General features: G+C 48.1%; 1 protein-coding gene across 1 annotated transcript in view; it reads right to left on the bottom strand.

The window, feature by feature from the left end:
• Positions 1-7,254: 7,254 nt before the first annotated feature.
• Positions 7,255-16,770, bottom strand: part of IL6R (interleukin 6 receptor) — a 44,038-nt gene continuing 34,522 nt past the window's right edge. Inside the window, exons 9-10 of the mRNA XM_019713304.3 lie at positions 15,903-15,993; positions 7,255-10,968 (exon numbers count right to left, since the gene is read on the bottom strand). Coding sequence (XP_019568863.3) covers positions 10,722-10,968; positions 15,903-15,993 — 338 coding nt within the window. The 3' untranslated portion in view covers positions 7,255-10,721. The remainder of the gene's footprint in view (positions 10,969-15,902; positions 15,994-16,770) is intronic.

Raw genomic sequence — 16,770 nt, 5'->3', positions numbered from 1 at the left:
AGCAGCTCTGAACAACAGGGTTGCTGGTTTGATTCCCACATGGGCCAGTGAGCTGCGCCCTCCACAACTAGACTGAAGGCAAAGAGCTGCTGCTGAGCTGCCAGAGAGGCAGCCAGATGGCACAGTTGGTTAAAGCGTGAGCTCTCAACAAGGTTGCCAGTTCAATTCCCACATGGGATGTTGGACTGTGCCCGCGGCCACTAAGATTGAAAACAGCAACTGGACTTGGAGCTGAGCCGCGCCCTCCACAACTAGATTGAAGGACAACGACTTGGAGCTGATGGGCCCTGGAGAAACACACTGTTCCCCAATACTCCCCAGTAAAAAATTAAAAAAAAAAAAAAAAAGATGACACAGCAGTTGCCATCTTGAAATCTGTCTTTTCCCGCGGAAAGGGTGATTTGCAGCCTAATACAACTATCGTCATGAGGCCCCAGGACTGTGGCTGCATCATGTCATTTAGAATCTTGAATTATATTTTAATGAACATGCTGGCAACAGGTCACTGAGACGAGCATCTCATTTTGTTTAGTCCTTCCCCATTCAGTTACTTTGTCAGGGGGCTGCAACATTCTAAATATCAACTAATACATAGTTTTAACTTTTGAAAGTATTTGAAGGTTGTATGTAATACAGGGGCCTATCTGTAGAGCTTAGTAATTTATACCAGAAAGATTTTATAAAATGTCTGGATGTGTCGCAGTAGCCAGTATACGCGGCATGGCCTCCTGAAGATGGTTTACTCTGAAGTGTAACTTTAAATAAACATTATTCCAAGAAAACCGTGTTTTTACTTGATCTGAGTTCTGAGAATCACCTCCCTTCGTAAAAAAACAAACAACAACAACAAAAAAACAAGAAAAACAACTTCCTGTGGTAATAGCTATAGCAGAGAGGGTCAAAAATGTCGTCTGCAATCATTGTTAATGAAATGTATAAATAAACCATGACTGAACATAACCAGTGGACCCGCTCGTAATCTTTTTCTCAATTTACCTTTAGAGCCCTTCTGTTATGTTTTCATTCCCAAATAAAAGAGTTACATGGTGAAGTTGTACTCTGTCTCTTTGGCCATCTTCTTCCTGAGTGAATAGACCTTGGTTGCTTTTGTTTTCGTCCCTGACGTGGCATCAGAGTTGTGCCTTTGGTTTTTGTGTGTTTTATCATTTGGTATTCCTACAGAGGCCCCAATCCCATCCACAGGATCCGATGCTGTCACCTGTTGTGAAGCTTGAAATCTGTATTTTTTTAAGCCTCTTCCAGGTGATTTTAATATCCAGCTATGGCCGAGAGTCACCCTTGGAAGTTTCCATGTAGTATAGAAGTACACAAATTCATTTGAGAGTTAGTAGGAGGCTAGAGTGTTGAGCTTTTGGACATCAAATGTTTAATTTCCGTTGAACATTTATATAAATTGCCACCAGGTGGTACAAGTACCCAGTGTTCTGCCCCATCTGTAGAAACGAAATAGGAAGTTTGCATTGACATGTTCACCTCACCCCTCCCAAGCGACTGAGTAATGGTTTTCAGAATTCAGGTTGAATACATGTTTTTCAGAGCCCAGGGTTTGGGGTGTTGAGTGTTGGATTCTGTCCCTGCAAAAGGCTGAGAGTTAAATAATGAGACTAGGCTCTTGCTGCCCACCAGGTGTGTTGCTAGACACATGCTTTGCCTACTGCGTTCTCTCGTTTTCATCCTCCACAATGCAGGGGGCCAGGTGGCAGCCTCATTTTTCAGACAAGGACACTGGTCCTGGGAACAATCAAATAACTTGTCCTGGGTCAGTCACAGGTAAGTGGCAGGTCCCAGATACAGCTGGCCTAATTCTAGAATGGCTCTGAGTGGATGATGCACCTATACCTTCCCTTTGAGAGGTGTACCTGGCCTGCAGAATTCTTCACATTGGAAGAATATAATTGGTCAAACTCGGGGGGTGAGGAGTAATAAACTAGCCACTTAGTTTTAGTTAGCAAGTGAAAAATAAAAAATATTCACAACAGCCAAGACGTGGGAGCAACCCAAAAAGCCCGAGTTGGGTTCACATAAGAAAGAACTTTCTACTTAAATCGACATTTCTCCAAAGAAGATACACAAATGGCCAATACGCACATGAAAAAATGCTCAACATCACTAATCATTATGAAAATGCAAATCCAAACCACAACACGACACCCATTAGGATGGCTATTATAAAAAAAAATAAGTGTTGACAAGGATATGAAGGAGTTGGAACCCTGTGTATTGCCAATAAGGATGTAAAACGCAGCCACTTGGAAAACAGTATAGTGGTTCCTAAAAAAATTAAAAATAGGAATTCCTCAAAAAGTTAAATATATTATGTAGCAATTCCACTTCTGGGTATATACTCAAAAGAACTGAGGTTGGCCGGTTGGGTCAGTGGTGAGAGCGCAGTGCTCGTAACACTGAGGTCGCCCGTTCCATTCCCACATGGGCCAGTGAGCTGCGTCCTCCACAATTAGATTGAAAAGAATTGAAAGGAGGGACCTGAACACATATTTGCACACCCCGGTTCACAGCAATAGCCAAAACGTGGAAGCAACCCAGGTGTCCATCCACAGGGGATCAGATAAACAAAATGCAGTCTACACACACAATGGACCATCACTCAGCCTAAAACGGGAGGAAGTTCTGACACCGGCTACAACATGGATGAAGCTTGAGGACATGATACTGAATGAAATAAGCCGGTCACAAAAAGACAAACCCTGTGCGATTCCACTTACATGAGGTGCCTAGAGCAGTCACGTTGACAGAAACAGGAAGTAGAACCGTGGTCGCCAGGACCTGGGAGGAAGGGGAAATAGAGTTGTTGTTTAGCGGGTATAGGGTTTGAGCTTTGCGAGATGAAAACATTTCTGAGGTTCTTTACACAGCAGTGTGACTGTGCTACTATTATTGAACTGCACACTTAGAAAGGGTCACAATGGTAGATTTTAAGTTATGTGTCTTTTACCACAGGTAAAAAACAAAGCAGAATGCCAGTCTATTATTATCTTACAGTGAGAACGCATCTAGCAGACTGGACACACAGGTGGCCGTGTGAGCTCTCTCCCCAAAGAGGAGCCTCGCAGACTTGGGGTAAAGGGGCAGGAACCAGGTTTAAGGGCTCCGTCTCCACAGCCAGGACGCCTTGTCTGAGGCCTGCTGGGCCATGCCCGCAGGCCTAGCATCCTTCCCCCCGCTTGGGAGAGGCCCGACGGTGGATCTGGGTAGTCTGGAGTCCTGTGGGACAACTGCAGCTCTGATAATCACATGATTATACGTTAAGGAGACTCACCCTGAGACAGGCGGCTTTTCATTTCCAAACTCCATCATCAGAATTCGTCTCCCACCTGGTGAATCATGCAATGTGAGTCACGCTCATCTTAATTCGAACTCGGAAATGCTTCCTACGTGACTCAAATGGCCTTCGTGATTCAAATTGCCTTCTGATTTACGTGCATAAGTAAACAGGATTACTACTTTGGATTAAGTGAGGGGAAGATCTATTACTTGTGCCTGTAAAAGCCAATCAGTTTATCAAGGTATCCATCAGTGGGTCGTTGACGGGTGAGAACCGTGGTTTACATTAAAGGATAGTGAAGAAACGGGCGTTTATATTCATTTTGGATTATTTCAAACAGTATGTTTGCAGAGTGCAACATTCCCCTACAATCCTTGCCCATTTTAAACTGGAGAACACCAAGTCTTTTTAAAGACGACGGCAATGAACCATTCTGTATCCAGCTTCAACAATGCCTGTTTCATAGCCACTTTCGTTTTCTCTGACCCCGACCTACTCTTGGCACTTTTTAATAAACAATTTTTCATAGGCAGTACAACATGGTTGAACTATTCCAAAATAGAAACATTATAACTGTTTTAAAAAAAAGCTTTCTTTAAGTGTGAAAACATACATGCTCATAAGAAAATATACACATACGCACAAAAGGAAAGAAAAAGAAGGAACCAATCTGGTCCTCAGTGGTTTCCCAGGGCTCTTAGAATGTTGCAAAATTACCCAACAGAGTGGGAGTCCGAGGCGGACCCCGCCCCCCAGCCCCTGCCAGCATCTCTCCCTGTGTGTCACTCTCCACCTGGAATCTTCCTCCTCCGTCTTCACTCACCCACAATTCTGTCCCTTTCTTCCCTGAGCCACTAAGACCGGATTTGTCATTCACTCCCAGGAACAGCATGTCCGCCTCTGCGTGGCTCCCGAGTGGACTGCCAGCATCTTGGGGGAAGGACCGGTTTCTCTGACACCCCACAGCAGCACTGGGGTTCAGAAAATATTCCTTGAATGACTCTCACCACCCAGAGAGAACCAGCACCTACATGGGAGCCCCAGGGCACGCCTTTGTGAGCACCGACGCCCAGGGCTCAGCTTCCAGCCCCTGCTCACCCCAACAAGAGTCCAGGTCCATCTCCCCTTAGGGGTGAGTGGGCCAGGCCCCCACCCAGCGCAGGGCGAGGGCCCCTGGCCTGGGAAAAGGCTTGGAAAGAGAGGCCCACCCAGGTAGTCACTAGTGGCTGGGGGGCCTCATGGCAGGGTCAAGAGCACCAGCCTGGGAGTCAGGCAAACCCATGTTTGGGGTCTCGTTCAGCCTCTTAAGTAGCTCGGGTGCCTGGAGCCCCATCTTTACCAATATGAGCCTCAGTGGCCACAAACGTACACAGGTGAAAACACTTACCTTGTTGTTAGGGTGAGGACGATTATCGTGTTTGCAAAGCACCCAGTGGAGGGTCCACAAATGGTAGCCATTGTATTTCGCTAATTTTCACAGACCATCTTTACCCCAAGGGGACTGTGGACTCCTAGGTAACACAGTAGGCCCATGGGGTAGCTCTTAGCTGCCCACAGGTCCCATTCCCAGTTCTGTGCTGCTGTAGAAACTGACTTCCAGCCCTGTGGCCTCCAGCACAGGGACCCTCAAAGCTGGCTGCACAGCAGGATCACCGGGGGGGCTGCACCCTCCTGCAGACAGATATCACAATTGTGATTCAAACGGACCTGTTCACGGAATGACTCACTGAAGTAGCCCCAGTCCTGAAGTCTGAGGCCCCACGCCGCACCCACCTCCTCACAGAAACCGTCGTGGTTCATAGCTACCTGAAGGGGTCATCACCTGGCCTTCCCCACATCCATCTGGGTGCTTACCTAGCTTTCCGGGGTCCTCACTGGACTGAACTGGAACCCCTGCTGAAGTGGCGGGTCCATTGTACACCTGTGTGTCTGTGCGCCCTGCGGGATCCACATGCTGCCCGCATAAGAGGACGGCCGTCCCCACTTCTCGCGTCATCAGTACTGGGCACTGCCCCACGCGTGTCCCTCTTACCCGGCTCATCATTTAAACACCAGGGTGGGGGGGTGCAATGGGTGAAGGGGGTCAAAAGGTACAAATTTCCAATTGTAAAATGACTAAATCACGGGGATGTGATGGACAGTACGATAACTATCATTAACGATGCTGAATTGCATATTTGAAAGTAGCCGGGAACGTGGATCTGGGCAGTTCTCAAGAAAAAAAAACTTATTCTACCTGTGGTGACAGATGTTAACTGGGATCATTTCACAGTAATATAAATATCGAATCATTATGTTGTACACCTGAAACTACATAATGCTATAGGTCAATTACACTTCAAAATAAAAACAAAAAATTAAAATAAAATAAAAACCAAAGACTACAATTGTCTTCCCAACGAATTCCGTTTCTTTAAAAAAAATCATAATGAACTATGAAAATGCAGCCTGCCATCCCTCAGGAAGCTATTTTCCTGCGGATATTGGACGGCCTTACTAAGCAACTTGAAGCTCTCTTTGAAGAAACAGCTTTAACTGACTTGATTACGCACACCTATCGTATGCAGGTTTTATGATTTTGCTGACAAACTTAATTTGATTCATGTTTTGGATTGTCACCTGAAACGGTTGCTATAAAAGAGGACAAAGTCGAGGGATTGTTACTATTCCTGTTTTGCTTTGTTTCCTACGGGGCGCATATCTGCAGAAGATTGGGACTTTCATAAAGAAACTAGGGGTTGGTCAGTATCAGGATGGTGCAGGGCTCGCTGTCACTGCTCACGTTTTAAGCACCAGGCCACACAGCCAGCCCAGCGGGCTACTCTGCCTGTGGCGCTGCCCTGAGCCCAGCCCAGCCCCTGCACACAACACCTAAAGGCCTTTCACCAGCATCTCTCTGCTACTGCAGGGTGGCACATGGGCCTGCCTCTGGCCTGTATGCCCACAGAATTGTTGAAAGGTTTGGTCCCCTGCGCCTCAGTAAATAAGGAAAATGCTTCCATAAGTGGCTGTTCCGGTAACTGCGTGTTCCTGACCATCCTCTGCCAGATTCACCATCTGCTCTCCCAAATTCTTCTGGAAAGAGCGATGTCACCATGTCACCCTAAACGTGATGCTGTGGAGAAGAGCGAGCCAGCCACCTGCTTCCATTTGCTGCTTCTATGGCCACTCCTGAGCCCCCTCGGCACAGCCTCACCCCACGGGGGATATCTGTTTCCTGTGTTGCTTTCTGCAAGACAGGGACCCACCTCAATAAAAGACCCTCAGGGAGACAGTGAGTCCTGTAGGTGTGATCCTGTGGCCTTCCTCCAATGACCCGGGGTGTGGGGCCCTCACGGTTGGGACCTCACCTTCAACTTGTAACCTGAGATACACAATTTCCAAGTATCGCTGAAACTTCCTCCACCACAGCCCTGAGCCAGAGGTCTACACAGCGCATCTCACCCACACAGCTGCCCACATGGCTTCACTCTGTCTGGAAGATGTGGGCTGGCTGTGGCCCAAATGTTTCCTATCTAAGACCCTTTTCAACAGGGGACAGACTCTGGCAACCTGACGATCGAGAGCAGAGGGTTGCCTCTGTGATACTGTTAACCAGTCAACAGTCTTCCGGTGAATGACGGCCTTTCCTTTTCCTTCTTTCCTTCTACACGCCCCTCAGCTGGTAGTGATGGTTAACATGGCAGAAGCACCCACGCCCCTTCCAGAAACCCTAAGTCTCATTTTGGGAAATTCTTTCACAATTAGTGTCTTTTGAGAAACGGCTACTTATTTTTTAAATTTATCTGATATTTTCCAGAGGTAATTTCATCCTGCATTAAGGGGAGGCCCACCCCTAAATAGTCCTATTTAATTTTCAACCCATCTGTCCTCACTCCTATCCTTTCATGATTCAGGCATGTCTTTCCTTTAAATAACCCAGGTACCCAAAGCAGAATTATAATCTCAAGCATATTTTAGAAATTATTTATTTCAAACATTTACAATTTTCACTTTAAATGCAAAATAGCTGATACAAAGAAAAAATATTGAAAAACATACCATACTGACCCTTTGCCCCATATACAGACATCAGACTTTGGTATTTGCTTTTAAGTGATTAGGTAAAAATAAAATAAAATAAACCTAAAACTATTATTTCTCTCCAAAAAAACTAAAGTTGAGGTATTGTATTTAACAGATATGTGACCCCCACCCAAAAATGGTTTCTCTATTAATTAACAGCCTTGCTACACGCTGTTCCAATTGTTCCCTTCTAAATAGTTCTTCGTTTGAGCATATGTTCATAAAACTGACAATGCTCCTTAATAATCATTAAGGTTGTCATAGAGACGGCTGGCGCCAGACCACACGGAGGACACAATGCTGGAAGGACCTTTAGGGGTCACTCAGGAGCATCTGGCACAGAACCTGAACCAGCTGGCCTCCCGGCCACGGCGCCACTGCCCACAGTTACATGGGAAAGCTGGGCTCCATGCTCATCATCTAAAGGACACCAGTTGTCCCTGCTTCTCCAAGGTAAGACAAAATTCTCGTCAACTGCACCTGGAGCCAAATCCCACACTCCTCCCTGAGTCAACCTTAGATGAAGCGATATAGCTTAGCACCAAAGCAGCCAGGCAAGATATTCCTGAACATTCTGCAGAAAACCACAAACCATGACCACTCCCAGCCTTCCCCACCGGGCTCTGTTCACCACCAGGTGGGCTCCCACTCCCATTCCAGCAGCAGATTCCACACCTTGTAATGATGTCCCCCCAGCCCCGACAGGACGATAGGGAACCAGACACAATGTGAGTTCAGAGCCTAGGGTGCAAACCGCAGGGGCTCGGAATCCATCACAGCTGAGGGCTCTCAGAGTTACCACTGGCTTTGTAGACACAGCCAATGCTACCTCCTTGACATTTAAAAACAAACATTTCATTAATGCTACAAGAATTAATGACCACTTTCGACCTTGAACCAGCCTATTTTTAACTTTTCCCACCCAGCAGGATATGTTGTCATATTTAATATAAATTGTCGCCATCCCAACATTTCACATCTGGCTGCGTGGCAGCTTGCTACAGGTATTAGGTGAGTAACATCATCGTTGAGGATAAAAGGCAGCATGTGAACTGCAAAAACACAGGTAAGCATGACCTGTGGCCTAAAACACGTGGTCACGGACCATAGATTCCAGGACAGAGAAAGCTTAGGGTGTATACCTGTATACCTGTAGACCTGAGCAAGGTCTACCACCCGGAGAGGACAAATACCTTTCCTTCATTTACACTAGCTTATGAAAAAGAAAAGGGGAAAAAAACCCTCCTCAATACAAAAAAAAAAAAAAAAAAAGCAGTTCCGTAACAATAATAATGAAAGCAATAACAATTTGGAGATCAAAGCTGCCTAGCTCTCAGCGACCATGAGCTATCTAGATTTCACATCTCCCACTAGCACGTCTCCACCTGGCTTTGGTAATATTACATGTGGGTAAAACCTTATAAAGAGTTAAAGAACTGGGGATAGAGAATCACCCTTTCTCATGCAGATTCTTTTTTTTTTTTAAATATATATTTCCCTTTAACAGCAATTTTGCTGTTGTCAAAGAAACTTTAAAGAAAAAATTACCACCTGCCTGACTTCTGTCAACTTGAAAGTTGCCCACAGCAGCCAAACAGGGCCTGAAACTGACAGACAAAGCCCACAGTGAAAATCACTACTTGCTCAAGATAGTAACAGTTTGAACCCAGCAAACAGTAACTAAGACACGGGTGTCCATCTTTTTGCCACCTGTCGGGGGCTGATGGTTGTTTTCCTAAAAGGGCAGACTACTAGAAAAGTTTGTGATCTGGTCAATTTTGGGTGTGCGGTTACATCTGATTTTAATCAGAGCTTTATTCTGGGACACCTAGTAATACTTGAGGGTACTTGTCTGGGTAACCAGTCACATCATTGAGTTTTCAAAGCCGAGGCAGAAGAGTGAACTGAAGTGGTTAGTGGCAGAGTCACAGCCTGGACATTTAGCCGGGGCTGCCAACCGAGCTGAGCTGAATGAAATACGAGGAACTAAATAAAAAGAGGAAGGCACTAAGGTGAGGGGTTTTTTGTTAATGAAACTCCCTCTGATAACCGAGCTGTCGGGGTGGGGATTTTCAACTGACCCTGCTGGGTAGTCATGGGAGGTCTGCTTCCCAGCAGCCACCGTCACCACCGGGAGCTGAGCACCATTTCCTTCACAGCCGCCTGGGGGAGTAGTGACAAACTCCTTTTCCCCTAAATTAGAGAAGAAGCAGACAGTTTTTTCACTTCTTAAGACAAAAACAAAATTTAGAATGAAACCAGAGTCTCTTCTCTCATAGGGGAACATTTTTTTCTCCTCCTCCTCATCACTTGACTCAAGTGTGTGCCAAGCGACTGTGCTCTGTCCCCTCCCACCCTGTTATTTATATACTGACTCTCAGCTAATATTGGATGGTCCGCCCTCACAAGATAAAAGCCAGTTCTTTAAAAACCAAATTAAAATACATTCTTGCCGAGTTCTTTTGTCTTTTCACATAAATATTATCTTCCCTAGTTTCTCAGGCTCAGGTGAAAACAAAATAAACAAACCCTAAGTAAAACGTTTTGATCTCACCAGTAGCGGGAGTCCTTCCCAAGCCAGTTCTCCTTTGTGGGGTGGGGGGAGGCACGGAGAATATTGGTTTTCAGAGGCTGCGTCCCCCTCAGCCTGGTTACTAGGAACGTGGAGACCCTGTCTCCGCACCCCTCCTTCCTCTCATGGGATCCAGAGAGGGAAGCTGAGCCAGTATGTGGCTTCTGGATTCAGCAGGCGCCTAAGGTTAACTAACATTCACATTTAACAAAATGCTAATGAGGAACTAATTACAATTCCACTTCAAACCAGCAGGTCCTGAGATACTATTCACCCGCATCCCTGCAGCTGATTTTCAAGGGTGGGGAACAAAAGCAGTGAGAGCTGCCTCAGTCTGGGTCGTTGAAGAAAAGCTGTCCTTGGGCCCTGAAAAGTTGAACTGTGAAGGCACTTGCATTTCAAAAGTCTGAGCCAACAGGTGAAACTGTGTAGGTGGCCAGGAGATAGGCGACCGGGAGTCTTGGGCTGGAAATCCATCCCAGCTCCTGAGGGAGCAGCTTGTGGAGATGTGTCCCCACCAAGCCCAGGGTGTCCGAGGCCTCCACAGCCGCTCTCCACATGGGACCTGAGTTCACTCTACCCCTTGAAGTAGGGCGTTCGGGGAAGGCTGGTTCAAGGACTCCACCACCTCTTCCTTCTGAACAGGCACGGCCCGTGTGGAACCTTCTGTAAGGCTCCATGCACCTGAGATGAGCTGGAGTGGCAGTGAGAAGCCAGCTCGTGTCCCTCACACAGTTTAGCAGGTCTGACACCCCAGGCGGCCCGGTGCCACCCGACTGGCTATCTGGGGAAGAAGTAATCTGTGTTGCTGACATCATAAGGGCTCTGGGGGCCCCTGGCATCTGGTTGGCTGTTCCTCGACGTGTTGTCCGACTCAAGACTGCTGGGCGACACTGGCGGGGAGATGAGGGGAACAAGCACCGGCATGGGCTTGGGCCTCTCGGGGACCAGCTGACCCAAGGGGTACGGCGTGTACGTGCTCGTCCCACCTTCCTTCAGAGCCTGCAGCTGCCACATCTTCCTGAACCTTCACAAAGACACACAAAGACAAACCACACAGATGTTTAGTTCCCCCCGTGACGCACCCCAGTGAAAAACACTAACAGCTGTCTGGTGGCCTGGCAGCCCCCCGCTTTTGGGGCGAGACAACGTTCACGATGGATTTCGTCAGCTGTTTGTTTTTTTGTCACCAGGAGTTACAAGTACACAATGTGCTGAAGAGTTGGGGGGTCTCAAAAACACCTCCAAGAGACTAGGGATGTATTGTCGGTCCAGTTTACAAATGGGGAAACTGAGGCATCAATGGCCATACGTGTCCCTTTGTGGAGCTGAAAATTACATTTGCCCTGATCCACATCAGCCCCAAATCCATTTATTTATGAAAGAGAGAGAATTCTTTTAGTGGGGAAGGCAAACGGGCCTCTCAGTCAAACTGAGGCTGGCAGAAGGCAGCTAATTGGCAACTGCCATTTAACAGAGGGAGAAGGGCTGACCGCTCCCTCAGCAGCCCTCCTGTTCCTCCTGCTTCCATCATTCCCATCCTCCCCAATCCTCCCCCCACGCTGGCAAGTTCTCACAGCCTCAGCCATGGGCACCATCTGGGCACAAGTGACTCATCTGACAGGAAAGTCTCTGTTCAACAGGAAGGAGATAGGCATCTCTCTGATCACAGCTTCGCTCACCCTGCTCGGCTCTGGGCCCAAAGCCATGGCTCAGTAACTGAGAAAAGTCACTTGACAGCCCAAAGAAAGATGAGATGGTGATAGTTATCTTCAAAGGTACAATCAGGTCTCCTTCCTGGAGGGGCCCTCCAACTGCGACTGTGCTAGGAGCCACTGCCTCCCACTGGGTCACTCCTGACTCACTTGCTGCCCAGTAACCCCACAGCGGGAGCGAGGGGGTCTCCCTCGGTCCCACCGAGTGTCAGTGACTCCAGGAAGGGCTGGGAGGGAGGAAGGGAAGCCAGTGTCAAAAACAAGAGTTTGGGGGTTTTCCTTGGCTTTCTTTTTATATCGACAGGCTATTCCTGTCCTTGTTATGATACATAATTGATAGTGGACTCCAAACCTGGCACTGGCCCTTAGCCTGTTATCCTAGTAGAATAAACAACCTGTCGAATGTTCCTGAGGGCTTCACCAGGCAGGCACTGCACAGCAAGGAAGCACAAGGAAGGGTCTTACTGGAGCTATGCTGGGTCCTTGGGTGGGATTCTCCTCCCACAGGAAAAGGCAGAGGACAGAGTCATTACACTCTGGATTCTGAAATACTCAGACCCTCCGACCCAGGAATTCCACTTCTGGGAATCTGCCCTAAGGAAATAACATAGCGATGGGAAAAGATTTATGCACAAAGATGTTCGGTGCAGTGTTATTTATAAAAGCAGAACCACCACCCAAATGCCCCGTGACAGGAGGCTGGTTAAGTGAACTCGGGTACACTTGCCTAATGGAGAAGTCTGCAGTTAATTAAAAGTGAGACTTACAAAGAATTTGTGATAATATGGGAAATGCTCATGTTATAATTCATGCTCCGTTTAACAGGCCGGACACAGAATAAGCATGGCTACATAAAAACAAACAAGAAACTATGCAGAGGAAAAAGACTCAGAGGAAATTCGTTAACTGTCACGTGCTCTTGAACTTGCTGCTGACTGCACGGCGGTGTTCACCTTGAGAAAAGCCATGGAACTGCACGTACACATAGGACGTGTACAGTTTTCTGAGTGTTCGTTGGACTGGTAACTCATTTATATTTTAAAAATTAACAGTGGCTGTCTTTGCACAGATATTTTTCTTCTTTCTGTTTGTACGTAGCAGATTGCCAGTATTTAGCAAATAATCATCTACCGAAAAAAAATTTAAGTCTCTGTTGACATTAGTTAACCCACAGGGAAAGTTTTTTCTGAAGCAACTGGATGGGTAACTGAGAAAGATGGGCTTTCCTCCTTTTGAAATACCGGGAGTAACAAAAAAATGTAGACACATGGCTTACATTCATCTTTTGTTATCAGTATATGTTGAGTATTACAATTTTAATACGGTTTTTTCCTTTCCTAAAATGTGTATACATTTTTTTTGGCACCCTCTGTATTTTGAGGCGTGAATGAGACACTTTCTGAAAATCACTAACCTGAAGGGGCTTTGATACCATCCAGCCTGGGGGTGTCCACACCTGGCACGGCCCTGCCCTAGGTGGGGGTCTGAGCAGGGCCTGGGGCCCAGAGAGGCTGCCGAGCAGGTAGAAGGAACAACAGCTGAAGTCCCAGATTTCACTTATACCTCAGCCTCTTCCTTTGATCGACTTTGCATTATATGGGCTTCAGGATGTTTACTTAAAGAAAAGCATCTACAGCTGAAAGAAATTTTTAAAAACATGCATAACAACCCTCACTTTTTTTAGAAAATAAGACATAGAAACCTAGGGAGAGGAAGTGCTCCCCACTCCCAAGGCCACATGCTCCCCACTACCCAGGATGCCATGAAAGTCCCCCTGGCCTCCACCACGAAGGTGAGAGAGTGTGTGATTTTAAAATACTGGCATCAGATGGTACAGTCAATACAAAACGACTGAAATCACTGGCATATGCACATAGGACGTCCTCAGTCCGTTCTAGATAAATGTGCACAAAAGTCATTCTCTGCTATGAGAATCCTATTTTCCCAGGGCAGGGGAGCATCAAATAAAGAGAGACAACCGGTGGTGGGGCTTAAGGAGGAGAGTGGGGACAATTAGCCCCTGTAAGTCAGGACATCCGTTAAGCCGGTGGCATGATTTTTCCAACGGCACACTTCTATTGTTACCAAGTCTCAGTGACACTGGTGGAAAAATATTGAGGAAAATACTACGCTTTGCTTGAAACACCGAATGAATGTGTTAAAAAGAAAAACATGGCATCGTGGACGGGAAGGATGTCCCTGACGCTGCCACTCGTACTTGCCTCTGGTCATGTGGCCACCCCGATGGTGGCTGTGTGGCGGCCATTTTCACTCTCCCTGACTCCCACGGGACCCCAGAGTTTATACCCTGCTCGTGACGTGAGGGACTTTGGGAATAGAGGGGATTTTCATCACTTGAAAGAAGAGGCCTTTTCCCAAACAAATTTGCCTTATACGGGAGAAAATGGAAATTCACCAGGCTAGGAAATAAATTCCTGATATGTTCTCCGCACAGGGCACTGAGCCTCGAGGGAGTCAGACTGTGTAGCAACCAGCCAGTGTCACATCAGCAAACCAGGAGCGACGTGGCGCGTTCCCAACCTGACGCTTCTTGGCTGGTGGTTAACAGCCCAAGACGGCAGCACTTGTAAATGGTGCCATTGGCCAATGGTGGGCCTGCCTTTTAGCAGACAGCAGGCTAGCATGGTGGGCAGGGGCTCGCAGGCATGGCTTCCAGGCCTGGCTCTGCTGCTAACAGACCGTGTGTCCTCAGGTGAGTCACGTTAGATCTCAGGGCTGTTTCCCTTAGAAGGCAGGAGAAGACCCCTGAACGCTGGCAGGACTCTCTGCCCCAAAGGTATAAAAGACAGTGAGTTCTCAGTTTCTCCAAGGAGCCACGTCCACTCACTGGGAACCTCACCTTCTACATACCCTTTGGACACTTGCTCACTACTTCGCTGGGAAATCAAAATGGAAATAGCCCTGAACACAGCTGCATTGTCACCTTGCTAATCCTCCAAACAGACCACCTTGTGGTCAAGCTCTCCTAGGGTGACTGTGAGGACTGACTGAGCTAACGTGCGGAAATCTGTCTTCCGCCCCAAACACCGTCCAATACCACCTCTTACAGTCACCAACGAGTCTCGTGAAAGTTACACACAAGGTAAGAGAAAGGAAGCACAGAGTGACATTCCTCCAGTGTGTTACCATTGTAATTAACCACCAACTGAAGTCGGGGTCCAGCCTCACTCCTTTTAGGGCCTCAGCACATGCAAAAGTACAAGTTGCCACAGTAAAATCATGAATGCTGGAAGTTTCTTTATTGCCCATTCATTGGGAGCACTGTTGGCTGGTTTTTCTGAAAGCTTGGGAGTAAATGACAAAAACCAGTGACCAAACAGAGTGGGTGGGGGAGGAGAGAGAGAGAGACTGGGAGGAAAGGGGCATGATGCTACAGCAGCCAGAGAGCCCACTTGGCCTAAGTGTTTCCCAACCATGGGCGGAAGAGAACACCACACAGAGCACGTAAAGGTGATCCACTACGTCTGCTTGTTTTGAGATGGAATATTCCTGGGGAGGCCTGGCCAGGCACCTCAGATCTACCTGGGCACACACTGGTACGTCTCACATGGCCCTTCAGCCATTGTAGCTTGTGGCTTTTGGAGGAGAGGCGAGGTTACATCCATGGCAACCCCAGCATGGAAGGGCTTTCTCCAGCGTCTTACACACACTCTCCCTCTGGCTTTTGCAACCAGGTTTTCCTGGTTCTCTGCCTCCCTCTCCGGCCGCTCCCCCTCCTCCTTCTTCTCTACACCACGTTTCTGTGCTGGAACCCCGGAATGCCACAGGGCACGGGCATGGTTCTTATCCCCGTCCTCTGCCACGGCTCCAGCTACCCCCGACAGACAGCAACAATCAGAACTGTCTACCAAATGTGCCCACTGGGGGTTGTCACAGGCACCTCACACCCAGAGGTCCCCGAGTAGAACCGTCGTCTTCCCCTCAGTGGTTCTTCCTCCAGTGTTTCCAGTCGTAATGACACCACCTTCTGCCCAACTGCCAAAGCCAGAAGCCTGAGGGTCAGACGTGACTCTTCCCTGTCCCTCCTGCTCCTCACCTAACCTGCCATCAAATCATGTCGGTTCTACCTCTAAAACATACCTTGAATCATTCATGGCTCTCCAACCGATTGCCACCATCCTAGCCCAGGCACCTCGAGCTCAGTAAGAAACGTGATGACAGCACAGGGCCACACCCTCCATTCCCCGCCCACCCCCCCGCCCCCGCCCCCCAGGACCCATCTCACCTCAGGATGACGGCGACACAGAGGAATATTCCGAAGGCCAGGCTTCCTCCAGCCACCAGGAATGTGTACAGTGGTACCAGAGAAGCCGGCACTAGAAAAAAAGTAAGAGGAGGAGAAGCAGAAGGAAAAAACCACTCAGCTGGTTCTGTCGAAAGTCCCAGAGGAACCTCACCCCTGGAGGGGAAACAGCTCTACTCAGCAGCAGGCCACTGCTCTAGAAGAGTCAGCCCGGCCTCATCTGACAGACCCCGGATTCTGCCACTTGGCAAGAGACACACCTCAAGTTCACAGCTTCTGAGCACCTGCGGCCAGCCACAGACTCCCACTAACTTTCAGAGTGGCTTTTCTAGTGGTGTTCAGCCTGCCCCCACAAGGTGCAAAGGGGGGCAAGAAGCAGACGGCTTTGGGGACCTCACTGATGTCGGGGGCTCAGGAACTTTAAACCAAGTATTTGGGTGCAGTGTTCTCCATTGGGCTGTCATCTCTTGCCTGTCTCCCCACGTGGTCCTCAAGCCCCAGCTGTGACCTTGACTGGTTTTTCCATACACCATGCTCTCTCCTCCCGGGCTCAGCACACGCGTTTCCCCATCTCCTCTTGAACACTGCCCACCTTCGCTGCACCCCTTTTCTGTCCAGTCCCTACTTGGCCTTTGGGTCAGCAGAAGAAAGGTCACTTCTTTTGAGCCGTGACCCCTACTCCAAGCTGGGTAAGTGCCCTCCTGGGTAATTCTCCAGCTCTATCTAGCATCAGAGCCTGCTGCAAGCAGGGACCAGGTGTGTCTCTTTCACTGTTCTCCCGGCTGCTCACACGGTGCCTAGCCCAAAGCAAGCTCACCACCTTATCTCTGAAAGAATGAAAGGGCAAACG

Source organism: Rhinolophus sinicus, chromosome 7, assembly GCF_057876585.1.
Source record: "Rhinolophus sinicus isolate RSI-liver-muscle chromosome 7, RSI-T2T, whole genome shotgun sequence".
In the NCBI taxonomy this organism is placed as follows: domain Eukaryota; kingdom Metazoa; phylum Chordata; class Mammalia; order Chiroptera; family Rhinolophidae; genus Rhinolophus; species Rhinolophus sinicus.
The sequence above is the reverse complement of the archived record's forward strand: the minus strand, read 5'-3'. Positions and strand labels throughout refer to the sequence as shown.